The sequence below is a fragment of the Triticum dicoccoides genome, chromosome 3A, assembly GCF_002162155.2.
Source record: "Triticum dicoccoides isolate Atlit2015 ecotype Zavitan chromosome 3A, WEW_v2.0, whole genome shotgun sequence".
NCBI lineage: Eukaryota > Viridiplantae > Streptophyta > Magnoliopsida > Poales > Poaceae > Triticum > Triticum dicoccoides.
This window is the reverse complement of record NC_041384.1, coordinates 581,103,125-581,129,787: the sequence shown is the minus strand read 5'-3', so window position 1 is coordinate 581,129,787 and position 26,663 is coordinate 581,103,125. Positions and strand designations below refer to the sequence as shown.

The following is a 26,663-nucleotide window of genomic DNA, read 5'->3' as shown; positions in this document are numbered from 1 at the left end:
AGCGTTAAGCATGAACATTATATCTGGATCTTGTTTGATGCGAGACGGTTATTCATTTAAATCAGAGAATAATGGTTGTTCTATTTATATGAGTAATATCTTTTATGGTCATGCACCCTTAAAGAGTGGTCTATTCTTATTAAATCTCGATAGTAGTGACACACATATTCATAATGTTGAAACCAAAAGATGCAGAGTTGATAATGATAGTGCAACTTATTTGTGGCACTGCCGTTTGGGTCATATCAGTGTAAAGCGCATGAAGAAACTCCATACTGATGGGCTTTTGGAACCACTTGATTATGAATCACTTGGTACTTGCGAACCGTGCCTTATGGGTAAGATGACAAAAACACCGTTCTCCGGTACTATGGAGAGAGCAACATATTTGTTAGAAATTATACATACAGATGTATGTGGTCCGATGAATGTTGAGGCTCGTGGCGGATATCGTTATTTTCTCACCTTCACAGATGACTTAAGCAGATATGGGTATATCTACTTAATGAAACATAAGTCTGAAACATTTGAAAAGTTCAAAGAATTTCATAGTGAAGTTGAAAATCATCGTAACAAGAAAATAAAATTCCTGCAATCTGATCGTGGAGGAGAATATTTGAGTTATGAGTTTGGTGTACATTTGAAACAATGCGGAATAGTTTCGCAACTCACGCCACCCGGAACACCACAGCGTAATGGTGTGTCCGAACGTCGTAATCGTACTTTACTAGATATGGTGCGATCTATGATGTCTCTTACTGATTTACCGCTATCGTTTTGGGGTTATGCTCTAGAGACGGCCGCATTCACGTTAAATAGGGCACCATCAAAATCCGTTGAGACGACGCCTTATGAACTATGGTTTGGCAAGAAACCAAAGTTGTCGTTTCTGAAAGTTTGGGGTTGCGATGCTTATGTGAAAAAGCTTCAACCTGATAAGCTCAAACCCAAATCGGAGAAATGTGTCTTCATAAGATATCCAAAGGAAACTATTGGATACACCTTCTATCACAGATCCGAAGGCAAAACTTTTGTTGCTAAATTCGGAAACTTTCTAGAGAAGGAGTTTCTCTCGAAAGAAGTGAGTGGGAGGAAAGTAGAACTTTATGAGGTAACTGTACCTGCTCCATTATTGAAAAGTAGTACATCACAGAAACCAGTTTCTGTGACACCTACACCAATTAGTGAGGAAGATAATGATGATGATCATGAAGCTTCAGAACAAGATACTACTGAACCTCGTAGATCAACCAGAGTAAGATCCGTACAAGAGTGGTACGGTAATCCTGTTCTGGAAGTCATGCTACTAGATCATGATGAACCTACGAACTATGGAGAAGCGATGGTGAGCCCAGATTCCGCAAAATGGCTTGAAGCCATGAAATCTGAGATGGGATCCATGTATGAGAACAAAGTATGGATTTTGGTTGACTTGCCCAATGATCGGCAAGCAATTGAGAATAAATGGATCTTTAAGAAGAAGACTGACGCTGACGGTAATGTTACTGTCTACAAAGCTCGACTTGTCGCAAAAGGTTTTCGACAAGTTCAAGGGATTGACTACAATGGGACCTTCTCACCCGTAGCGATGCTTAAGTCTGTCCGAATCATGTTAGCAATTGCCGCATTTTATGATTATGAAATTTGGCAGATGGATGTCTAAACTGCATTCCTGAATGGATTTCTGCAAGAAGAGTTGTATATGATGCAACCGGAAGGTTTTGTCGATGCAAAGGGACCTAACAAAATGTGCAAGCTCCAGCGATCCATTTATGGACTGGTGCAAGCCTCTCGGAGTTGGAATAAACGCTTTGATAGTGTGATCAAAGCATTTGGTTTTGTACAGACTTTTGGAGAAGCCTGTATTTACAAGAAAGTGAGTGGGAGCTCTATAGCATTTCTGATATTATATGTAGATGACATATTACTAATCGGAAATGATATAGAATTTCTGGATAGCATAAAGGGATACTTGAATAAGAGTTTTTCAATGAAAGACCTCGGTGAAGCTGCTTACATATTGGGCATTAAGATCTATAGAGACAGATCAAGACGCTTAATTGGACTTTCGCAAAGCACATATCTTGACAAAGTTTTGAAAAAGTTCAAAATGGATCAAGCAAAGAAAGGATTCTTGCCTGTGTTACAAGGTGTAAAATTGAGTAAGACTCAATGCCCGACCAATGCAGAAGATAGAGAGAAAATGAAAGATGTTCCCTATGCTTCAGCCATAGGCTCTATCATGTATGCAATACTGTGTACCAGACCTGATGTGTGTCTTGCTATAAGTCTAGCAGGCAGGTACCAAAGTAATCCAGGAGTGGATCACTGGACAGCGGTCAAAAACATCCTGAAATACCTGAAAAGGACTAAGGATATGTTTCTCATATATGGAGGTGACAAAGAGCTCATCGTAAATGGTTACGTTGATGCAAGCTTTGACACTGATCCAGACGATTCTAAATCACAAACCGGATACGTGTTTACATTAAACGGTGGAGCTGTCAGTTGGTGCAGTTCTAAAAAAAGCGTTGTGGCGGGATCTACATGTGAAGCGGAGTACATAGCTGCTTCGGAAGTAGCAAACGAAGGAGTCTGGATGAAGGAGTTCATATCCGATCTAGGAGTCATACCTAGTGCATCGTGTCCAATGAAAATCTTTTGTGACAATACTGGTGCAATTGCCTTGGCAAAGGAATCCAGATTTCACAAGAGAACCAAGCACATCAAGAGATGCTTCAATTCCATCCGGGATCTAGTCCAGGTGGGAGACATAGAGATTTGCAAGATACATACGGATCTGAATGTAGCAGACCCGTTGACTAAGCCTCTTCCACGAGCAAAACATGATCAGCACCGAAGCTCCATGGGTGTTAGAATCATTACTGTGTAATCTAGATTATTGACTCTAGTGCAAGTGGGAGACTGGAGGAATTATGCCCTAGAGGCAATAATAATGTTATTATTTTATTTCCTTATATCATGATAAATGTTTATTATTCATGCTAGAATTGTATTATCCGGAAACATAATACTTGTGTGAATACATAGACAAACCAAACGTCACTAGTATGCCTCTACTTGACTAGCTCATTAATCAAAGATGGTTATGTTTCCTAACTATAGACATGGGTTGTCATTTGATTAACGGGATCACATTATTAGGAGAATGATGTGATTGACATGACCCATTCCATTAGCTTAGCACCCGATCATTTAGTATGTTGCTATTGCTTTCTTCATGACTTATACATGTTCCTATGACTATGAGATTATGCAACTCCCGTTTGCCGGAGGAACACTTTGTGTGCTACCAAACGTCACAACGTAACTAGGTGATTATAAGGAGCTTTACAGGTGTCTCCAAAGGTACATGTTGGGTTGGCGTATTTCGAGATTAGGATTTGTCACTCCGATTGTCGGAGAGGTATCTCTGGGCCCTCTCGGTAATGCACATCACATAAGCCTTGCAAGCATTTCAACTAATGAGTTAGTTGCGAGATGATGTATTACGAAATGAGTAAAGAGACTTGCCTGTAACGAGATTGAACTAGGTATTGAGATACCGACGATCGAATCTCGGGCAAGTAAAATACCGATGACAAAGGGAACAACGTATGTTGTTATGCGGTCTGACCGATAAAGATCTTCGTAGAATATGTAGGAGCCAATATGAGCATCCAGGTTCTGCTATTGGTTATTGACCGGAGACGTGTCTCGGTCATGTCTACATTGTTCTCGAACCCGTAGGGTCCGCACGCTTAAGGTTTCGATGACAGTTATATTATGAGTTTATGAGTTTGATGTACCGAAGTTAGTTCGGAGTCCCGGATGTGATCACAGACATAACGAGGAGTCTCGAAATGGTCGAGACATAAAGATTGATATATTAGACGGCTATATTTGGACACCGGAAGTGTTCCGAGTGATTTCGGAGAAAACCGGAGAGCCGGAGGGTTACCGGAACCCTACCGGGAGAAGTAATGGGCCATATGGGCCTTAGTGGAGAGAGAGAGAGGGGCAGCCAGGGTGGGCCACGCGCCTCCTCCCCCCTGGTCCGAATTGGACTAGGAGAGGGGGGGGGCCCCCTTTCCTTCTCCCTCCCCACTTCCTTCCCCCTCCTAGTAGGAGTCCTACTCCTACTAGGAGGAGGACTCCTCCTGGCACGCCAATAGGGGCCGGCCGGCCTCCTCCCCTTGCTCCTTTATATACGGGGGCAGGGGGCACCCCTAGACACACAAGTTGATCCACGTGATCATATTCTTAGGCGTGTGTGGTGCCCCCTTCCACCATAATCCTCGATAATATTGTAGTGGTGCTTAGGCGAAGCCCTGCGACGGTAGTACATCAAGAGCGTCACCACGCCGTCATGCTGACAGAACTCTAGCCCGACACTTTGCTGGATCGGAGTCCGTGGATCATCATCGAGCTAAACGTGTGCTAAAACTCGGAGGTGCCATAGTTTCGGTGCTTGATCGGTCGGGCCGTGAAGACGTACGACTACATCAACCGCGTTGTGCTAATGCTTCCGCTGTCGGTCTACAAGGGTACGTAGATCACACTCTCCCCTCTCGTTGCTATGCATCACCATGATCTTGCGTGTGCGTAGGAAAATTTTGAAATTACTACGTTCCCCAACAAACACATGCCCATATACTATCATGAGTGACAAGCAAAAGGTAATGCAAATGTGTGCTTCTTCATGTGTAGATGTGCTCTGTAGAACTGTGCTTCTTCATGTGTGCTTATGTGTGACTTTGTGCAAATTTTCAGGGTATAATAAATGCAGTTGGGAAAGTTTTTCCAGATGCTGAGCATAGATTTTGTGTCAGGCACTTGTACCAGAACTTTCAAAAGAAATTCAAAGGGGAAACATTGAAAAACCTTTTGTGGGCCATGGCAAGATCAACAAATTTGCCAAAGTGGACACAAAATAGAGAGAAAATGAAAGAGGCCAGCATTGAAGCTTACAACTGGCTTGAGGACAAAGCACCCAGCCAATGGGTTAAGAACTTCTTTAGTGACTTCCCCAAATGTGATATCCTCTTGAACAACATGTCTAAGGTCTTCAATAGGTACATTCTCAGTTCTTCTTTAATTTCCCTTGATGCTTTCATTGATGTGTGAATTGCTCATTTAAATACTTTGCAACTACATACATCTAATTTACTCATACAACTGTTTTAAATACATTGCAGCTACATACTAGATGCCAGGGGTATGTGCATTATATCCATGTTAGAATGTATCTTTGGAAAACTTTCATTAAGACTTGCTAGCAAGCATAGGGAGGTAGTGGAAAAGTGGACTGGAAGAATCTGTCCAAAGATTAGAAAGAAGTTAGAAAAGAATGCAGAGTTGAGTGGTAACTGTTTTCCAAGAGATGCTGGCAATGGCATTTATCATGTGCAATCTGGACCCAACTCATATATAGCTGATATCATTGGTAGAACTTGTGATTGCAAGAGTTGGGGGTTGAGTGGAATCCTTTGTCCACATGCTATAGCAATTTGTAGGGCTGAGAGGATAGACCCTGAGGAGCTGGTGCACAAATGTTACACCATAGAAACTTATCTGAAAGCCTATGGTCACAATATCATGCCTCTCAGAGACAGGACCCACTGGGAGAAGCTAAATGGAATGTACATCCATCCTCCTTTGTTTACTAAGGTCATGGGAAGGCCAGCCACAAAGAGGAGGAAAACTCCAGAAGAGAAGAAGAAGAAGGATGGCACAGTTTATCTCAATAAGAAGGGTATGGCAATGCACTGTTCAGTTTGTGGAAAAGATGATCACAACAAAAGGGGTCATGGCAAATACATGGAAAGGCAAATGCAGGAGCCACAAGTTGAAGAGGAAGAGGAAGATGAGTTTGCATGCCCTGAAATTCTCCAGGTTAGTGCATATTATTTTACCAGCATTTCATTGCACTTTCCTGCATTGTATGACTTAATTGTCATGTGCAGGATATACTGCCTCACCACATCAATCATAGGCTGGATCCAATGAATGATAGGAGCAGCATGGTGTACACAATGGGACAAGAGGTACTAATTTGCATTTCACTGGATGTCAATGATACAGGCACTTGATGTTGCACTTATGTGAAAGCATGCATGTTTCACTTACTCTTGCACTTGATGTTGCAGGAGAGGGCTCATCTTACAAGGATGGTGCCACCTGGACCTCTCCCAGAGGAATCCAGTTTTGTAGCTGATGCCAGAGATTTGATTCCACAGAGAAGAACAAATACTACTACAACTGTTAGAGGAAGAACAACTATGGCAAGCAGAGGAAAGAGAAGGGCAACAACACAAGTGGTACCAAATGCAGGTAGTGACTTAAATCACAGGTGTTGGTCCTGACTGTTTGCATGTACTTAAGTTACTATAATTGTCAAATGCAGATGAGCCTGGAACAAGTGCCAATGCAGGCAAAGCAGTGAAGAAAACAAGAGGTGGTGGAAGATCTGGTGGAAGAAGTGGTGGAAGGACTGGTGGAAGAGCTGGTGGAAGAGCTGGTGGAAGAGGAGGTAGAGCTGGAAGAGGCACTGGCCCAGAAGCAGCAGGAGGAGGAGCTGGCCCAGAAGCAGCAGGGGGAGGAGCTGGTGCAGAAGGGAGAAGAGTTGAAGATTATGCTATGTGGCAGTTGATGTTTGGACAAGATGGAGCAAGGAATGCCATACCAGACTTGAATGAGGAGATTCCCGTGACACAGAATGCCCCTAGGACTCCAGAAAATTAGTTTAGTTGCTGAATTAGTTCATAGCTGAACTGAAAAAATGTCCCAGATCATGTATGAACTGCAACCTTGCAACAAAACATGTTTTGTAATGCACTGGTAGTCATTTAAGCCATGGTGGACCTTCATTTTGCCTCTCATATATCTATGGATCTGCATTTGAAATTATGATGCTGCACTGTTTTGTGTATGAGGCTGTATATCTATATATCTATGTTTTGTAATGCACTGTTTTGTGTATGAGGCTGCAAATTATGATGGATTTCATTTAAGAAATAACTGTAAATTTGTCTCTGCTTCATGTATATGCACAAAGACAGCCTCATGTTTTCATGCTGACAAGATTGAATTTGCATTTGCAGCACTAAATATGCAAAGAAAAATTGAGAACAAATATGATACTACTATTATCTATTTGCACTTCAAATATTGCAGAAAAATTGTTCAAAAAAAATTTGGGTGATACTGGGACTCGAACCCAATATCTGGTACTTGTGACAGGGGGTCGTACCAGTAGGCTATGAGAGGATATCAAGCATATGCTGCCAAACTTCCAATTTGTATATAGTGCTAAACCTTAGTAGTTGTCCGATCAGAAATCAACGGACACTGCATCGTCTGCCACCTCTGGCCAAACAGGCGGCGCATGACACCGCCTGTACGCCGGTGGACCATCGCCGCTTCCCGCCTTCGCCTCTTCCCGCCAACGCCGCTTCCCGCCTTCGCCGCTTCCCGCCAACGCCTCTTCCCGCCTTCGCCTCTTCCCGAGCCACTTCCCGCGCCGCTCGGCCTCTACAAAAGCCATGGTCACCATGGCCAAACTCGAGCCACTTCCCTCTGACACAAATGGTGCGCAAGCTCATCACCACCTGGGCAACAATCACCGGGACATGGGATCACGCCGCGCGTCCCCGTTCCTCTTCCACCCCTACTCCGCTGCCCAATCCCTCTCCTACCACGCCCAAGCCCGAGCCATGGGAGCACGCTCCCCTCCAGCCCGAGCAGCAGCCGCTCCCAGCTGTGGTGCCCGCCGTTGATCAGCAGACTGCCTTGCTGAATTCGTACGGCACAGTCCGCAGGGAACACGCCAGCCGTGACCTGCAAGCGACCATTGACAGACGCGTCGTTGCCATCTCCAATGACACTGCGGCGAGGGAAGAATCCACTCGCAGGTTCACCGCCGACGAGCGCCAAGTAGTACTGGGGCTCCGCGCAGATGTTCAGGCATCGGACACAGCTAGAGTGCGGCAGGCCGTCGCACACCACAGTGCAGCGCGCGACGCCATGGTCCGGAGGCAGGCTGCAGCCGCGGGGAAGGCACCAGCGCATGTCAGCCATGGTCCGGAGCCAAGCTGCAGCCGCCCGGTCACAGAGTACATCGACCTGTCGTTCGACGAGGAATAGAGGTTCAGAAAGTTCAGAGTTTCAGAACTCTGTTCTTGTTGCAGTGATGAAAGTTTCAGAAAGTTCAGAGTGCTCAATTTAGTTTGTGTTAATGCTCAAGTTAGTTTGTGCTAATCAAGCCAATTTGTGTTAATCAAGTCAACTTTGTTGTACTCAGTCTGTGTTAATCACTACTGTACTCTGTACTGAACTTCTCCAGTGTTAATCTGTCGGTTTGGTCGAAATCGCAGCTAGGGATTTGAAGAAGGGCATACAGAGAGAATGGCCACGGGTTAAATCTCAATAAACTGAGGAGTGTAACTGTAAAGATACAAATGCATACACGGCCGACCCCATTGCGTGCGTGGCAGTCCATCTGTCCACTTCGCATGCGTTTTGTAGCTAAACGAATCCGCATCAGAGTTAATGTATGCCTTTTATGGGGTTTTTTTGTTTGTGTATGGATTCGTTACCGCCGCGAAAGTTTATGTACCCCAGGTGTAATTAACTCTTCTAATAACTGTAGCTTGTTCCAGTTCTTTACTCCAGCACAGCGAGCGGACTGGTTCAAAAGAAAGATCAGCGTGCGTGCGTTCAAGGAGCGAGCTGCAGGTAGGGCCTCGTTGTCACGCTGACGGGCAGCTGATTCTAGCAGAGATTATCAAACTGAACTCCATGGCAAGTCTTACCTTTAGACTAATGCAAGTAGCAGTTCACCTACTGATGGACAAAGCTTTCGTTTTCTTTATTATCACACCGCGCCGATTGAGCTCGAGTCGCTAAAAATACCACTAAACCGGCCGCGTTAGCTGGTTTCCTCTGCCATATAATTGACAGGGTTGCTCTGTGGCACATAGGGATGCCTCTCGCCTGCAAGGCCTTGCAAAAACCCAAGAGTGCCATGGCGATCATCAGCTCGGCGAGTACAAAACTGACATGGATCTTGGCACCGCTGCTCGTCCTGGCCACGACGACGATTCGAGTCCATGCCCAGCCTTCTTCTACCACTGGTAATGAAATCCGTGTCATCCTGCTTTTCCCTTCTAGATAGATCCCTGCACCTCTTTGACCTCTGCTCCATCTGCATGCACAGCTCAGTTTACTTCAGTCAGTTCAACTTAAGAAATCTCAGTTTACTTTGATCTTAACACTCACATACTATTAGCTATTGGATATCTAGAGTTGTCATCTCTGAGCATATCTTAAACCTGAAACACATGAAACCGATACATACTCTCCGTTATGCAGGGTTCATAAGCCTCGACTGCGGATACAGAAACAATACTCCCTACACCGACAGCAGCATACGAGGAATACAGCACCAGTCCGACGTTGGATTCGTCGAGGGCGGTTTGACCCACCAAATAGCAGCAGTGTACATGGCTGGTGCCCCATATGAGAGCCAAAAAACCTTAAGGAGCTTCCCCAACGGCTCAAGGAATTGCTACACGCTGCCATCCACCCCTGGTAAAAAGCTGGTGAGGGCCATGTTTACTTACGGCGACTACGACGGGTTGAACCGGACCATGGACGGGTCGCCATTTTTATTTGGGCTCCATATTGGTGCCAATTTCTGGGAGGCGGTAAACTTGACAAATTGGGATCCATCAAGCACAATATGGAAGGAGGTGCTCACCGTTGCTCCGGGCGACTCCGTGTCAGTCTGTCTCATAAACTTCGGTACAGGGACTCCGTTCGTGTCTGCGTTGGAGCTGAGGCCCCTGCAAGATTCAATGTACCCTTTTGTGAATACTTCAGTGTCAATCAGCTACTTTAGACGAATCAGATTTGGTCAAACCACTGACTTCATCACAAGGTGAGACAAGACTGACATCCAAAATCTTGCATTTGATCGTAATTATGCCTGACAATAGTTTAGAAGTGAGTTGGCTAGCTAGGAATGAAGTATTTGCTACTTAATCTGTTTCCTGATTCCTTGCAATTGCTTCTAACAAAAACTAATGTCTTTGTGTATGATGCAGATATCCATTGGACCCTTACGACCGGTTCTGGGAGGCCTGGTCCTACACCACCTACCCCTGGATCAGCCTAAACACTAGCACTCAAGTGAGGAGGCTACCCGGCGACAACACCTTCCAGGTACCAGAGGGCATCCTAAAGCAGGCCTCGACCCTAGACACAAACTACTCCTTCCTCGAGATCAACGTGACAGTGGGTCCCAACCTGGACGCCAAGAACCTGCAGCTTCTCCCGATCTTCCACTTTGCCGAGATCAACATCAGCAACCAGAACAGGAGGTTCAACATCTACAGCGACAACGACTTGCTGTTTCCAGACTTCTCACCGTCACGATTCCAGGCAGACAGCATGCATGAAAACGGGCGGTTCTTGCACAACCCTGCTGCGATCTTCCTCCTGAACAAGACGCGCAGCTCAAGGCTCCCGCCGCTCATCAATGCGTTTGAGGTGTACTCGCTAGTGCGGATGGATAACCTCACCACTGACGCCGACGATGGTAAGATTAATGTATATACTGCATGTGCATTACACTTTTGTCATGTATACGTAGCAGATTCACATGATCATCATGCAGTTTATTCAGTTGGTGGAACAGCACCTCCAGCTTCCTGCATTTAAACAATTCTTAATTACGAAGATCTCACTGTGTAGACTCCCGAAGGTCCTCAACTCCATTTGACATTATCAATATCCACATTAAAGTAATAGAAACAAGTGTATCAACCAGCTGATTCAGTAGTAACTCCTTAGCAAGAAACCTTCTAAAGTTCAATTGCCAATGAGCCATGGCCAAGACTATAGTAGATAAATACTCACTTCATCCCATAATGTAAGACGTTTTTTGACACTACACTAGAGTCCAAAAACGTCTTACATTATGGGACGGAGGGAGTAGATCAATACAATTTATTCACTTCTATTAAATAGATAAAACTTGCATATGAAATAACTTTGCAACTAGTTAAGTTAATGTTTACATTTTTTTAATACATATGAGGGCCCATACCCAACATATACAGCATTCTTTATTCTGTTCATATTTAATTCCATTGTTTTCTGGGCCTTGTAGTCAATTACATGAAAGAAGTCAAGAAACACTACAATTTGGCACGAATAAACTGGAATGGAGATCCATGCTCCCCCAGAGACTATTCCTGGGAAGGTTTGACTTGCGACTACTCTAAGAGAAACCAGAATCCGAGGATTGTTGCAGTGTAAGAACATAACCAGGACTTGTACCATATACATTTTGGAATCTAAACATCACAATTCATATTTTTAACCTTTGAAGTATATTGTATTTGTATATGGTATAAGAAACACTCGTCACGTGCCTTACTAGCTATTATCTTGTACTAAAATGAGTTGTTTTGCAGAGATCTGTCTAATAGTGGACTGAAAGGTGGATTAGTCATATCATTCATGAACATGGCATCACTGGAGAACTTGTAAGTAGTGCCTACCACTAAATATTAATGGGCTAAATGGGATTATCTGTGACATTTTTTATGACCCTAAGCACAAAACATATGTAGGGATTTATCACACAACAATTTGACAGGAGCTATTCCAGACTACCAAATAAAGTCGCTCAAAGTTCTGTAAGTCTCTCTGCTTAATATAATATTTTGTTGATGATATAAAATTTAGAGAATAATTTTAACTTTATTTTACAGCGATTTGTCATATAACCAGCTCGATGGACCAATACCTAATTCTATTCTTCAAAGATCTCAGGCTGGTCTACTTGACTTAAGGTTTGTAAGCTCTGTTGCACAGTTCCTTTTCTTTTAACTGAATGTTTCGCAATTTTTGACTACAGAAAAAATAGATCAAATTAAACAACTACACTCAAAAGAAACAGGGTTGAGCTTCATAGAAAAATCAAGGTTTAGCAACAGTCTTTGCAAATACAATGTAAATACGCCACACTTCATCAAACAAGATTTACACAAGTTTGACTTTCTATGGCCACAGTTTAGTTGGTGTTATATTTTGTGTCGTGCCACACTTTTCTAATGTCATGCTGCAGCAGCACCATGGCTGTGTGCATCGCTTGATGCAGAGGCCGGGCGTAATCCTCCTTTTCCAAAAGAAAAAAAAATGCCGCAGCAGCACCACTTGTCGTACATGTGAACAGTTATCAAATTTGACGAAGTTGTGATGGCCAATTCAGGTGCCACAAGAAGTGTGTGTAGCAACACTTTTGCAGAGCATTACATTGATTCAAGCATGCCCTCAGTTACATGTACTAGCATCTAGTAACTATAAAAGCTTTATTGTCTATGGGCATTCAAGATGAGAAATAGATAAGGACCTTAGTAACTGCACATAATTTACGAACCATCAAGTTTCTTCTGTTAGAGTGCATATATGAGAAACCATGAAGTTTATTCATTCAGAGTGCATACATGTTTAGCATGTTAGTCATGTTAGAACATGGAGGCATCTTCTAATCATAATTTTGTAGAGCTGTTGTAGCTAACATTGTATTAATTCATTTTTTTTCCTATATGTTGTGTAATGGTGCCACTAGGTTAGAAGGCAATCCCGTATGCTCAAAAGTCAAAGATACATACTGTTCAAATAAGAAGAACACCAAATCTACCATGCTCATCGCAGTGATAGTTCCTGTAGTACTGGTATCCCTCCTAGTAGTGATGTGCATACTCTGGAAATTGTGCTGGAAAGGTAAAATAAAAACCTCTCTTAAACTCTCTTTCATCAATGGAATAGGTGGTAGACATTAAACAGCAGCTTCACCCAAAACTTTATGTAACACACTACTTTATGATTCTGCAGGGAAGTCAGGAGACAATGAGGATTATGCTATGTATGAAGAGGAAACGCCCCTACATATTGATATCAGACGGTTCACATACGCAGACCTGAAACACATAACAAACGACTTCAAACAAATCGTTGGAAAAGGAGGTTTTGGTACTGTTTATCATGGCACAATGGAAAATGGTGAGGAAGTAGCTGTTAAGGTGCTTATGGAGACATCAATAGCAGAGTCAACAGATTTCCTCCCTGAGGTATACCACAAAACCAACTAGGCCAAATCAATAATTTCTTCAATAGGAAGTAAACTATAAGTGTGCAAGATACCAACCCTTTCCAGAGTCCATATCCAATTAAATGATGCAATTGTCTTCAGCTCTAGGATGATTGGTAACTATATCTGTTGCTGCAGGTGCAAACCTTGTCCAAAGTTCATCACAAGAATCTCGTGACTCTACAAGGATATTGCCAGAACACGAAGTGCCTAGCCCTCGTTTATGACTTCATGCCCAGAGGAAATCTTCAGCAGCTTTTAAGAGAAGGTTTTCCCTCCACTATTTCAATTTTTCTATCAAACATAGTTGACTTAGGTAATGTTTTACATCATTCAAAATCAATAACTATAAAGGGACCAACACGCCAATAGCTTTTATTAACCACTTGGAAACCACCTACCCGCCAAACTTTATATTGTGCGTTGCAGCATAATATAAAATTTGGCAGGACCTAGCATAATTTTAAAAAAACTCGAATCAAATAAATCTGGCTTTGACACCCTTGATCCTACTGTAAACAAGGAGATTTTTAATAAAACCTGATTTCCTTGTCAAAGGTTTAGTTGATTGTATAGACTGTTATTGCTGCTGCTAATCAATACACTTGAGTTGGTGGACCTAGTTCTTCTTTGAGCTTTTCTTTTTTGGAATTTTTTCTTAGAATTGTCCATTGCCAAATTCATAAGCATGGCATAGTCATAGATACTCGGCTAACAAATTGGGGCACCACAGTTACATACCTCTACTCAGTCATAATTATGACTCGATCGTTACATATTTGAAACCAGTAAGAAACAAAACAACGACAGAGGTACATATTCAAAGAATACTTCAATAGACCATAATACTTATTAAAGAGAAGAAAAAGCAGTGACCTCTCAAAGATCAAGTGCCTATTTATGCCGGGTTCAGACCATAATAGACCAATTGATAACATGCTTAATCATTGTGGTTTAAACATCATTCTGAAGTTAAATGTGCAAAAATTATAAAGCTAGTATGTATGCTACCGTGCATGTATCTTGTGGCACTTGCATTAACTTTGGTACATCTTGATGCAGGAGATGACTACGGTTTGACTTGGGAACAGCGACTTCATATTGCACTTGATTCGGCACAAGGTTCACATTTCATTTGCATGCTTTCTTTTAGGTGATGTATGCATATGTTGACAAAGTAAACTACAGGACTGGAATATCTACATGAGTCATGCACCCCATCAATAGTTCACAGAGATGTCAAGACCGCCAACATCCTTCTGGACAAGAACCTGGTGGGGATCATAGCTGATTTTGGGCTTTCGCGGGCTTTCAATGATGCGCACACACATATATCTACAGTTGCTGCTGGCACTCTCGGCTACCTCGACCCTGAGTACCATGCAACTTTCCAGCTCACCATCAAGACAGACGTTTACAGCTTCGGCATCGTGCTCTTGGAGATCATCACTGGCAAGCCCCCGGTATTGATGGACCCTCACACCTACCACCTACCAAACTGGGTACGCCAAAAGATTGCGAAAGGCAGTATTCAAGATATCGTGGACAAGAGGCTGTTGGATCAGTACGACGCCAATGCCCTGCAGAGTGTGGTGGATCTTGCCATGAACTGCGTAGAGAGTGCAGCCATCGACAGGCCAAGCATGACCGAGGTTGTTTCAAGGCTAAAAGTGTTGTTGCCAACGACTCCAAGCCAGAAACAGTATGCTTCCCCGTCCTCCACGAAGTCCATGAATGATGAAATGCGAAAGCAGTTCCAGCTGTTGATTTCTGGAGAAGTCAACGACGAGAGCTCCAGCTCCTTCCAGTCTGGCTATACCAGTCGGATGACACAACTGGTCCCCTTATCTGGACGGTGAAAGGAAAATGCATGCGAGTTATTGTTGCGTCTGCTTAGACAAAGTTTGGTAGTTTGCTCAACTTGTCATGATTGGTTGTAGATAAACAGAAATCCAGTCATTTTGTTTCCATTTTCTGATCTTGCTTGTTGTTTGGATGAGGGGTAAAAGAATTGTGCAAACTTTGGTATTTTTGTTCAAGGAATTTTCAAATAGGATGTAGTCTTCTTCCATGTGAGAACTCGGTGATCTGTTAATTGGCACTCGCACATTAGGTTCCAGACCAAATTTAAAACAAGTTAAACACTGCAGCTTAAGAACTCGGCATTTTCATTACCCCCAATCCCCCATTCCCTCTTTGCAATGCTGTTGAATCGGATTAAAATACGCCCTCCTACTACCAAATCCTCTGAGCATTTCCCGAGTTGGAGCTACTACTGACTCTAGTAAGTATGAGCGAGTTGGCACCTGAGGTACGAAGAGGCTGATGCGAATGCAGGGGAAGAAATGCAACCGCATGACATACCTAACCCTCCTCGCCGGTCGCCCGCAGGCGGCTCCTCGACTCGGCCGCTTACTGCAGTGCCTCCTGGCCGAGCTCCGAGCTGTTGTGGCGGTGGCCTTGTGGAAGGGAAGGGGAGGGGGCGGGGCAAACCCGCGCCGTGCGTGAACCCATGGCCGCCACCCCCTACGGCGACGGCGACGGCAGAGGGCAATCTGGTCCCTCAAACGGAAAACGATGTGCAATCTGGTCCCCCGATCCCCAAATGCGAGAGTCGAGTCGGGTCGCGCGTGTAGGCCCCCTACCGCCCTGGCCTGGTGCCACCGCCTAGAATCACTCGTGTTTATCGGCTTGCCTCCGCGTGCGCCGCCAGCAGAGAGCGCGCGTGGCCCTGCCGACCGTGCGCCGCCGTTTCGCGGTGACCGCGGCCGGCACAGGGCGAGGAAGCCGTCGCCGTCCGCCGGGACGGCTTGTGCTTGCCGCCTTGTCGATAACCTGTGGAGTTGGTTGACGCGGTTTCTCGACGTAAGCGGGACAGGGGGCACCTGCCCCAAACCAGATTGAAACCAAGTTCAGATCCCGAATATACATACAGTCGCCGCTCGCTCATGAATTCTACTTCTACCTGCCCTGCCCTTTGTTTGTGACAATTCGACGCGCGACCAAGTGCCATCCTCCACGTACGTGCTGATGAAACTCGATATTCATCATGGTAATAAAAATAATAAGCATCCTATTGACATTTGAGACCGACCGGCCGGCGGACATGCGTCCTCCGAACTCACACCCGGTCGTTCTTATATCGCCCTGCGAATCGGTCGGTCTAGCTGCCACTTGTTCCTTTTTTATCTGATGAGCCTTGTGGTGAAAGAAATTGATGCAACTTGCATCCATCTTATAAGAAAAGAAATTCCAGCTTGGCATGGAGGATAGGCCGCACGCCAAATGTCGCGGTGCTCTGCAGTCTTCCGTATGCGGCCAACGAACCGCTCGTCAGCCTGATAGCCAAGTCCCAACTCGGGCACAATTGTTTGTGTGGGCGGGCGAATCGGGCCTGCATGTCGCCCATATCTAAAGCCACGGACGTTGACGGTTCTCTGAACCAGTCTGGTGTGCTAGAGAAAACAAGTGCTGCGACCTGCAATTACCTACTGATGAGCAAAAAAATTTTGCTTTCTATACATTTGTTAAATTCAAGGCCAAGCCCAAGCCCAAGTCAAACTAAATACTCAAAACCCCAACAAACCATTACAAAAATATACCACATTGGTGTTTTCGCTGCTATATAGCTGCACAAGCCTTTTGTACCGGACGGTTGTTTCTTGCTTCCAAAAATTGCGAGGACTGGGCACAACCATGGCGATCAGCTTCGGTTGCTCGGCAAGTACAACGACAAAGCTGACATGGATCCTGGCGCTGCTGCTCATCCTGGTCACCATGATCCAAGTCCATGGCCAGTCTTCTACCTCTGGTAATACAATACTTCCAGCGTTTCCCTTCTACCCTGCACCTCTATTAGCTCTGCTCCATCTGCATGGAGAGTTCAGTTTACTTTAGCTTGCAACTTAAGAAGTTCCACTCTGAAATCTTAGATGTCAACAAATTCTTAGCTACCAAATACCTGGTCGCACATTCCATGATCATCTTAAACTTGAAACACATGAAACTGATACGTACTCTCCATTACGCAGGGTATGTAAACATCGATTGTGGATTCACAAACAGTAGTCCCTACAACGACACCCTCACAGGACTCGTGTTCCTTCCTGACCTTGAATTTGTCGATGGCGGTGCGAGCAACAATATTTCAGCAGCACTCATGGCTGATGCCGTATATGAGAACCAAAAGGTCTTGAGGAGCTTCTCTCATGGCTCGCGGAATTGCTACACGCTGCCATCCGCCGCTGGTAAAAAGTTTTTGCTGAGGGCTATGTTTACCTACGGGAACTACGATGGGCTGAACCGGACTACGGATGGGTCTCTGTTTCTGTTTGGACTCCATATCGGTGTCAATTTCTGGGAGGCGGTAAACTTGACAAATACGGATCCATCAAGCACAATATGGAAGGAGGTGCTCACCGTTGCTCCGGCCAACAACCTGTCGGTCTGTCTGATAAACTTCGGTACAGGGACTCCGTTCGTGTCTTCGTTGGAGCTGAGGCCACTTGAAGATTTGATGTATCCTTTCGTGAATACTTCGGTGTCAATCAGCTACTTTAGACGAATCAGATTTGGTCAATCCACTGAATTTATCACAAGGTGAGACAAGGCTGGCATCCATAGTAATTTTGGATTTGATCTTAATAATGCCTGACGATGCTTTTAAATTCGGCTGGCAAGCTCGGCACAACTAAAGTGATTGCCCCTTAATCTGTTTCCTGAAACCTGAAATTGCTTCTAACAAAAATTAATGTCATCTTAAGGTGACAAGAAGGTGGGTTTGTCAGTTGCCATAGCTGCTGCCTTTAAGTACAAACCAGAAAGTAGTTTATTGGGCTAGCTATTTACTTGTTCTCCCCTTGTCTTTGTGTGTGATCAAGATATCCATTGGACCCGTACGACCGGTTCTGGGAGGGCTGGTCTTTCTCCTACAACGCCTACCCCTGGATCGCCCTAAACACTAGCAATCAAGTAAGGCCGCTACCCGGTGACAAAGCCTTCCAGGTACCGGAGGGCATCCTCCGGCGGGCCTCAACCCTAGACGCAAATTTCTCCTTCTTCGAGATCAATGTGACAGTGGGTCCCAACCTGGACACCAAGAACCTGCAGCTTCTTCCCATCTTCCATTTTGCTGAGATCAACAGCAGCAACCCGAGCAGGAGATTTGACATCTACAGCGACAACGACTTGCTATTCTCAGACTTCTCACCGTCACGATTCCAGGTGGACAGCATGCACCAGAATGGGCGGTTTTTGAACAACCCTGCTGCGATCTTCCGCCTGAACAGGACACGCAGATCGAGGCTCCCACCGCTCATCAACGCGTTTGAGGTGTACTCGCTCGTTCGGATGGATAACCTCACCACTGACTCCGACGATGGTGAGCTCAGTGCATACAATGCACGTGCATTATACATGTATATGTGGCAGATTCACATGATCATCATGCAGTTTATTCACTTCTGTTCAGTAGAAAAAACTTGGATATGCAATAACTTTGCAACTGGTTAAGTTAATGTTTATATTCTTTTTAATACATATATATGAGCGCCCATAGCCAACATATACAGCTTTATTTATTCTGTTCATATTTGTTTCCATTGTCTTTTGGGTGTTGTAGTCATTTACATGAAGGAAGTCAAGAAACACTACAATTTGGCACGAATAAACTGGAATGGAGATCCATGCTCCCCAAGAGAGTATTCGTGGGAAGGTTTGACTTGCGACTACTCTAAGAGCAACCAGAATCCGATGATTGTCGCAGTGTAAGAAAATAACCAGGACTGTCCCATATTTACATTTTGGAACCTAAATATCACAATTCAATATGTTTAACCTTTGAAGCGCATTACATTAGCAAGAGACACTCAGTCACATATCTTACTGGCTAATATCTTGAAGACACAGTTAATTTAGTTGAAATCTTGAAAACATATGTAATTTAGTGTGAACCACAGAATGATACTTTAATAATCTTTAAAAAACAAGTTAGCTGAATGCTATCACTAAATTAATAGACCTGTATTAAAATGAGTTGTTTTGCAGAAATCTGTCTACCAGCGGACTGAAAGGTGGATTAGTCATATCATTCATGAACATGGTATCACTGGAAAACTTGTAAGTCGTGCCTACCACAAAATAGCAATGGGCTAAATGTTATTATTTTGACATCCTTGTGACCTAAGCACATAATATATGTAGGGATTTATCACACAACAATTTGACAGGAGCTATTCCAGACTACCAAATAAAGTCACTCAAAGTTCTGTAAGTCTCTGTGCTGATTATAATATTTGGTTGATGATATAAGTTTTAGAGAATGGTTTTAACTATTATTTTACAGCGATTTGTCATATAACCAGCTTGATGGGCCAATCCCGGATTCTATTCTTCAAAGATCTCAGGCTGGTCTGCTTGACTTAAGGTTTGCATGCTTTGTTGCGTAATTCCTTTTGTTTTAACTGAATGTTGCACAATTTATTACTACATAAAAAAATAGATCAAACTAAAAAACAACACTGCAAAGAAACAGGGTTGAGCCTCATAGAAGAAATTCAAGGTTTAGCAACAGTCTTGCACATATAACAAATATGCCACACTTTACCAGACTAGTGTTACGCAAGTTTGACTTTCTCTGGCCACAGTTCAGTTAGTTGTGGCCTACCACACTTTTCTAACGCCATGACGAAGCAGCCTCACTTGTTGTATAAAAGAAAACTTACAAATTTTACTAAGTTGTGATGGCTAATTTGGGTGCCACAAAAAGTGTGTGAAGTCACTCTATTAACCAGCATGTCCTCGGTTACATGTACCAGTACTACCATCTAGTAACTATACGCTCTATTCTCTATGGGCAACCAGTATGAGTGGTCGTAGAAAAGGACCTTAGTAACTGCAGGTGATTTACAAACCATTAAGTTTATTCTTTTAGAGTGCATAGATAAGAAACCAAGAAGCTTGTTCTTTCAGAGGGCATACATGTTTAGCAGGTTAGTCATGTTAGAAAACTGAGGCATCTTCTAATCATAATTTTATAGCTAACATCTTATGAGTTCATTTTTCTATATGTTGTCTAATTGTGCCCCTAGATTAGAAGGCAATCCCATATGCTCAAAAGTCAAAGATACGTACTGTTCAAATAAGAAGAAGAAGACCACATCTACTGTGCTCATCGCAGTGATAGTTCCTGTGGTACTGGTATCCCTCCTAGTAGTGATGGGCATACTCTGGAAGTTTTACTGGAAAGGTAAAACAAAATTATATGCTCTAAATTTCCCTTCCATCAATGCAATAGGTGGCAGACATAAGACAGCAGCTTCGTACCTAAACTTTCATGTTAAACACAACTTCTTGACTCTGCAGGGAAGTCAGGAGACGATGAAGATTATGCTATGTATGAAGAGGAAACTCCCCTACATATTGATATCAGACGGTTCACATACGCAGAGCTGAAAGTCATAACTAACAACTTCCAATCAATCATCGGAAAAGGAGGTTTTGGTATGGTTTATCATGGCACACTGGAAAATGGTGATGAGGTAGCTGTTAAGGTGCTTATGGAGACATCAATAGCAGAATCAACAGACTTCCTCCCTGAGGTACAACACAAAATCAACTAGGCCACTACAACACAAATTATTCAAGAAACATTTTTTTCTGAAACTGGAAGCTTTTATTACCCCCGTCCTCTGCATCATAGACGCATACAGCCTCAATTATTCCAACGTTTGTTACAAGTAATCCAAAAGTAACCTACAAGTCTGCATGACATCTAAAACCATTTCCACGGTCCATATTGAATAAAATGACGCAACTGGCTTCAGCTCTAGGATGTTTGGTAACTATATCTATTACCGCAGGTGCAAACTTTGTCCAAAGTTCATCACAAGAATCTCGTGACTTTGCAAGGATATTGCCAGAACAAGAAGTGCCTTGCACTCGTTTATGATTTCATGCCCAGAGGAAATCTTCAACAGCTTCTAAAAGGAGGTTTCTCTCTTAACTTTTCTAAATGTATCTATCAAGCATAATTGACTTATGTTTAACCAATCCAACTTGCATTTTGTTATTATCACCAACTTGCATTTGATTTCTACCGAGGCATTTGTACTTTAACTCAATAAAAGTGAATGTTCAATCAAACCTAAACCTGCTCAATCTAAAAGGTAAGTTGACCAATTCAGGGTTTTACTTCTTGAGAATCCAACAACTACACGGAGACCCAGATGCCAACATTGGGAGAGTAAATAATTGTAACCATATACATATAAAATGACAGCAATGGAATCCCAATCCCCTGCTTTTATTTGTAAAGTCTCTATTCCTCGGTGATCAAAGCCCAAAGATCTATGAACCACCTCATGTTTGACTAGCCAATTAGATAACCAACCCTGCTGCATTGTCTTCATATCTCCCTCTTTGTATAAATATTTCACATTTCGGATGCAAGTTTGAAAGATTGCCCTGCTTTTTATTTTTCTACACAAAAGAGCCCCTCTCCTAATTCACTAAGCTTTGGTTAAGAACTTGGGAATCACCTACTTCTCAAATTTTACAAATATATTGTGCTTCACAGTATAAAAATAAATTTTGACAGGACCTAGTCATAAGTATAAAAAATAAATTCTAAAACTATTCTGGCTTTGACACGGTACTGCAGTCAGGATTTTCAAAACTGAATTTTCTTGTTAAAGGTATAGTTTGATTGCCTAAACTGTTATTGCTGCTGCTAGTCAATACAGTTGAGTTGGTAGGCCTAATTTACTCTGTATATATAATGGACTAACAAGTGAGGCAACCGTAGCTGCATTCTTACAGCTGCACATTCCAAGTCTGAACCATGGCACGGTCATAGATATTTGGTTAACAAATTGGGGCTACCACAATTAAATTCTTAAGTCATAACCATGGCATGATAGTCACAAATTAGAAACATGTGCATCTTTCAAAAGCCAGTAAGAAACAAGAAAAAACTAAGAGATATATGCTAAAAGAATTCCAATATCTTGGTCCGTTTGTTAACTGGAACTGTATATAAAAATGTCTGATAACAGAATGAAAAACAGTGATATCAAAGTGCCTGTTTATGCAGGTTTTAGATCTTAACGCGACAATTGATGCTATGGTTAATCATTTGTGTTTGTAACCATCATCTGTTAGCTTAAATATGTGCAAAGAGTCGATCTAAGAAAATATGTGCAGGGATTGCAAAACTGGTATATATATGCTAACATGCAGGTTTCAGATAGCCCTTACATTAATTTGGTACATGATTGCAGGAGATGATTATAGTTTGACTTGGGAACAGCGACTTTATATTGCCCTTGATGCTGCACAAGGTCCGTATTTCAATGATGTTTCTACCTTTAGGTCGTGTACGTATGTGTGTATTCATAAAGTATGAGTTCTAATAAACTACAGGACTGGAGTATCTACACGAGTCATGCACCCCATCAATAGTGCACAGAGATGTGAAGACCCCAAACATCCTGCTGGACAAGAATTTCGTGGGGGTCATATCTGATTTTGGGCTTTCACGGGCCTTTAATGATGCTCACACACACATATCTACTGTTGCTGCTGGCACTCTTGGCTACCTCGACCCTGAGTACCATGCAACTTTCCAACTCACTGTCAAGACAGATGTTTACAGCTTCGGAATCGTGCTCTTGGAGATCATCACCGGCCAATCCCCAGTATTTATGGACCCTCAAACCGTCCACCTACCGAATTGGGTGCGGCAAAAGATAGCTAAAGGCAGCATTCGTGATGTTGTAGACAAGAAGCTGCTGGATCAATACGATGCCAGTTCCCTGCAGGGTGCGGTGGACCTTGCCCTGAACTGCGTCGAAAATGCAGCCATCGACAGGCCCACCATGACAGAGGTTGTTTCAAGGCTCAAAACGTGGTTGCCAGCGGTTTCAAGCGACAAGCAGTCTGCTTCTGGGACTCCTCGACGCAAGTACTCCCTGAATACTGAAATGCCAAAGCAGTTCCAGTTGATGATTTCAGGAGTAAGCAACGCGGAGAGTTCCTTCCAGTCGTCTGGCTATACCGATGGGAATGGGATGTCACAAGCAACCATCTTTTCTGGACGGTGAAAAGGAAACGCCTATCATGTTACTATTACATCTTGCTTAGATAAAGTTGGGTAGTTTGCTTAACTGCATTGTGATTGATCGTCTGTAAACTGCAACTTCTAGCAATTTTTCGTTGTAAACATTGCTTGTTTATTACTACTCCCTATCAGTTTTCAAGCATGAAGCATCCTATTCCATTTGAGAACTCGGTGGTCCATTAATTGCTACTCGTACATTAAATCCGAACTTGTTTATTAGTTACTGTATTACACTGTCGCTTAAGAATTCCGCCTTTTATTCCCCAATCTCTCTTGCAAAGCTGTGGATTCAAATCAAAATACTTGTTTCGATCAAATCCTCTGAGCATTTCGGAGTTTGTGGAAACACAGAATCATAAGCCACAGCTACGAAAGGGCAGAAACGCAAAGCACGGGACATACCTAACCCTCGTCGACCGCCGTGGGCAGCTCCTCGACTGGGCGAGCGCGCTGCAATGCATCCTCCATCTCCGCGACTGCGGCGGCGGCCTGGTGGGAGTGCGGGGCACCGGGATGGCCTCTAGTCGCCCGCCGCGGGCAGTTTCTCGAATCGGCGGCGGTGCGCTGCAGTGTGCAGTGGCTCCATGTCCCGCGACTGTAGTGGTGGGGACTACTAGGATCTGACGGGGCAGGGCCACCCCGTAGGGTCCGCGAGCCGTGTCTGCCCAGCCCACGAGACAGCCCAACAGCTGTTATAATTTTTTTTCAGTACAGCAGCTGTAATAAAAAAAAATTGAACATCAGCACACAAGCGCTCATACATACGCGCATACATTCATCCGTATAAATGTACACACGCACACTCTACTCCTATGAGTACCTCCGAGAGACTGAGCCGGCATGTCATCTTGAAATTTACGAAGTCACCGTAGGCGCCTCGCCATTGACGGAAACGTCTCCTCCCAGTGAAAGTGCATCGCCGGAAATCGTGAAATAAATGCAGAAATAATGTGAACACCAGGACTTGAACCCTGGTCAGCTGAAAATAAATCCAGGAATAATGCAGCTGTAATAATTTGGAGAAGTATATTTGCTCCTCTTAAGAACTGACGTTTCTAATTGATCCTCTAATTTAACGAATATGAAAAAAGCCAAATCTTTATAATTTTAGTTCACATAGTACATTTCAACTACATATTTACACACATATTAAATCCAAACATAAAAATTAAGGTTCACACAATTCACGAATATTACAAAGTCATAGTTTTCTTGGAGCTGGGTATGAATTTCTCAGTTCTTGAAGCTAGGAATCTATGTATCCTATTTGCATTGTGCTCCGACTCAATAGAATCCCCATTGGAGATGCACCGAAAGTTCTAAGGCATGCCTCTCTTATCTTCAATGATCATGTTATATGCAACACATGATGCAACATGTCATGATTTGCCATAGGATCTTGGTGTTCCAATACTCGGCATGGCCACGAATGATGGCAAAGTGCTTCTGAAGCACACCAAAAGCTCTCTTCACATCCTTGTCGACTCTTGACGCGTTGCAAAGTGAGATGTCCTGTTACCTTTAGGACGCACAGTTGTCTTGACAAATGTGACCCATGGAGGATATATGTCATCTGCAACGTTCAATTGACAAAAGAAACAAATGAGATGAAAAAGCAAAAAAAACTCACCTAGGCAAACCGTCGAACACTTGCAAGGCGGAGAAGGTGTCACGGCCGCCCGACAGCGTTGAGAAGATACTAGCGGTCGGTGGGGCTTCGAGATCGCGGGCAGTGGACGGTGAGGCTAGAAGGAAGAAGATTTGAACCTGCTTCCAGCGACGAGATCGATGCAGAGGCGACGTTTGAGCTTGATTTCGATGACGGAAACGGCCGACGCCCGACTCGGACTGGGGCATGAGGGCGGCGAGGGCGAAGGGAGGCGGTGGGGTGTCGACGAAGAAGGTGGGTAGTTGCCCGAAGCTGTTGGGGGACGCAGTATTTCAAAAAATTTACCTACGATCACACAAGATCTATCTAGGAGATGCATAGCAACGTGAGGGGAGAGTGTGTCTACGTACCCTCGTAGACCGAGAGCGAAAGCGTTTAGTAAAGCGGTTGATGTAGTCAAACGTCTTTGCGATCCAACCGATCAAGTACCGAACGCACGACACCTCCAAGATCTGCACACGTTTAGCTCGGTGACGTTCCTCGAACTCTTGATCCAGTTGAGGCCGAGGGAGAGTTTCGTCAGCACGACGGCGTGGTGACGGTGATGATGAAGTTACACTATCATTATTAAACTTATATCTTTTGGCTTCAATACTATGAATATGTGTATCACCACAATCGAGATTCAATAAACCATTCACCTTGGGTGTATGACCACAGAAGGTTTTATTCATGTAAACAGAATAACAATTATTCTTTCACTTAAATGAATAACCGTATTGCAATAAACATGATTCAATCATTTTATGCTCAATGCAAACACCAAATAACATCTATTTTAGGTTCAACACTATTCCTGAAGGTAAAGGGAGTGTGCGATGGTGATCTTATCAATCTTGGAATCACTTCCAACACACATCGTCACCTTGCCCTCAACTAGTCTCTGTTCATTTTATAACTCCTGTTTCAAGTTACTAATCATAGCAACTGAACCAGTATCAAATACCCAGGGGCTACTATGAATACTAGTAAAGTACACATCAATAACATGTATATCATATATACTTTTGTTCACTTTGCCATCCTTCTTATCCGCCACGTATTTGCGGCAGTTCCGCTTCCAATGACTATTCCCTTTGCAGTAGAAGCACTCACTCTCAGGCTTAGGTCCAGACTTGGGCTTCTTCCCGGGAGTAGCAACTTGCTTGCTATTCTTCTTGAAGTTCCCCTTCTTCCCTTACCCTTTTACTGTTGGGGAACGTAGTAATTTCAAAAAAAATCCTACGCACACGCAAGATCATGGTGTGCATAGCAACGAGAGGGGAGAGTGTGATCTACGTACCCTTGTAGATCGACAACGGAAGCGTTTGGTTGATGTAGTCGTACGTCTCCACGGCCCGACCGATCAAGCACCGAAACTACGACACCTCCGAGTTCTAGCACACGTTCAGCTCGATGATGATCCCCGGACTCCGATCTAGCAAAGTGTTGGGGAAGAGTTCCGTCAGCACGACGGCGTGGTGATGATCTTGATGTACTACCGTCGCAGGGCTTCGCCTAAGCACCGCTACAATATTATCGAGGACTATGGTGGAAGGGGGCACCGCACACGGCTAAGAATATGATCACATGGATCAACTTGTGTGTCTAGGGGTGCCCTCTACCCCCGTATATAAAGGATCCAGGGGAGGAGGCCGGCCGGCCCTCTATGGCGCGCCAAGGAGGAGTCCTCCTCCTAGTAGGAGTAGGACTCCTACTAGGAGGGGGAAAGAAGT

At 43.7% G+C, this 26,663-nt stretch overlaps 2 protein-coding genes across 2 annotated transcripts; both read left to right on the top strand.

Moving 5' to 3' along the window:
* The first annotated feature begins 8,952 nt into the window (after window positions 1-8,952).
* On the top strand, window positions 8,953-15,510 carry LOC119269342 (senescence-induced receptor-like serine/threonine-protein kinase). The gene is made up of 12 exons (XM_037551142.1): window positions 8,953-9,134; window positions 9,373-9,940; window positions 10,107-10,600; window positions 11,174-11,318; window positions 11,481-11,552; window positions 11,640-11,705; window positions 11,781-11,861; window positions 12,641-12,795; window positions 12,907-13,142; window positions 13,301-13,430; window positions 14,225-14,284; window positions 14,351-15,510. The coding sequence occupies exons 1-12, from the start codon at window positions 8,984-8,986 to the stop codon at window positions 15,019-15,021; spliced, it is 2,829 nt and encodes a 942-aa protein (XP_037407039.1). The 5' UTR covers window positions 8,953-8,983; the 3' UTR covers window positions 15,022-15,510.
* A 1,346-nt stretch (window positions 15,511-16,856) lies between these two features.
* Window positions 16,857-23,394, top strand: LOC119269343 (probable LRR receptor-like serine/threonine-protein kinase At1g51810). Its single transcript, XM_037551143.1, has 12 exons — window positions 16,857-16,973; window positions 17,194-17,761; window positions 18,043-18,542; window positions 18,783-18,927; window positions 19,208-19,279; window positions 19,364-19,429; window positions 19,506-19,586; window positions 20,251-20,408; window positions 20,525-20,760; window positions 21,022-21,151; window positions 22,441-22,500; window positions 22,583-23,394. The coding sequence occupies exons 1-12, from the start codon at window positions 16,859-16,861 to the stop codon at window positions 23,260-23,262; spliced, it is 2,811 nt and encodes a 936-aa protein (XP_037407040.1). The 5' UTR covers window positions 16,857-16,858; the 3' UTR covers window positions 23,263-23,394.
* The last annotated feature ends 3,269 nt before the right edge of the window (window positions 23,395-26,663 follow it).

What these genes read in the sequence shown, in the direction of transcription:
- LOC119269343 (XM_037551143.1), top strand. Translation starts at nt 16,859, where the DNA reads ATGGCGATCAGCTTCGGTTGCTCGGCAAGTACAACGACAAAGCTGACA. An exon ending in ATGGTATCACTGGAAAACTT is followed by an intron (nt 19,280 to 19,363) that starts GTAAGTCGTGCC and finishes TAATATATGTAG; the next exon opens with GGATTTATCACACAACAATT. An exon ending in ATAAAGTCACTCAAAGTTCT is followed by an intron (nt 19,430 to 19,505) that starts GTAAGTCTCTGT and finishes ATTATTTTACAG; the next exon opens with CGATTTGTCATATAACCAGC.
- LOC119269342 (XM_037551142.1), top strand. Translation starts at nt 8,984, where the DNA reads ATGCCTCTCGCCTGCAAGGCCTTGCAAAAACCCAAGAGTGCCATGGCG. An exon ending in ATAAAGTCGCTCAAAGTTCT is followed by an intron (nt 11,706 to 11,780) that starts GTAAGTCTCTCT and finishes TTTATTTTACAG; the next exon opens with CGATTTGTCATATAACCAGC. An exon ending in GCTGGTCTACTTGACTTAAG is followed by an intron (nt 11,862 to 12,640) that starts GTTTGTAAGCTC and finishes TGGTGCCACTAG; the next exon opens with GTTAGAAGGCAATCCCGTAT.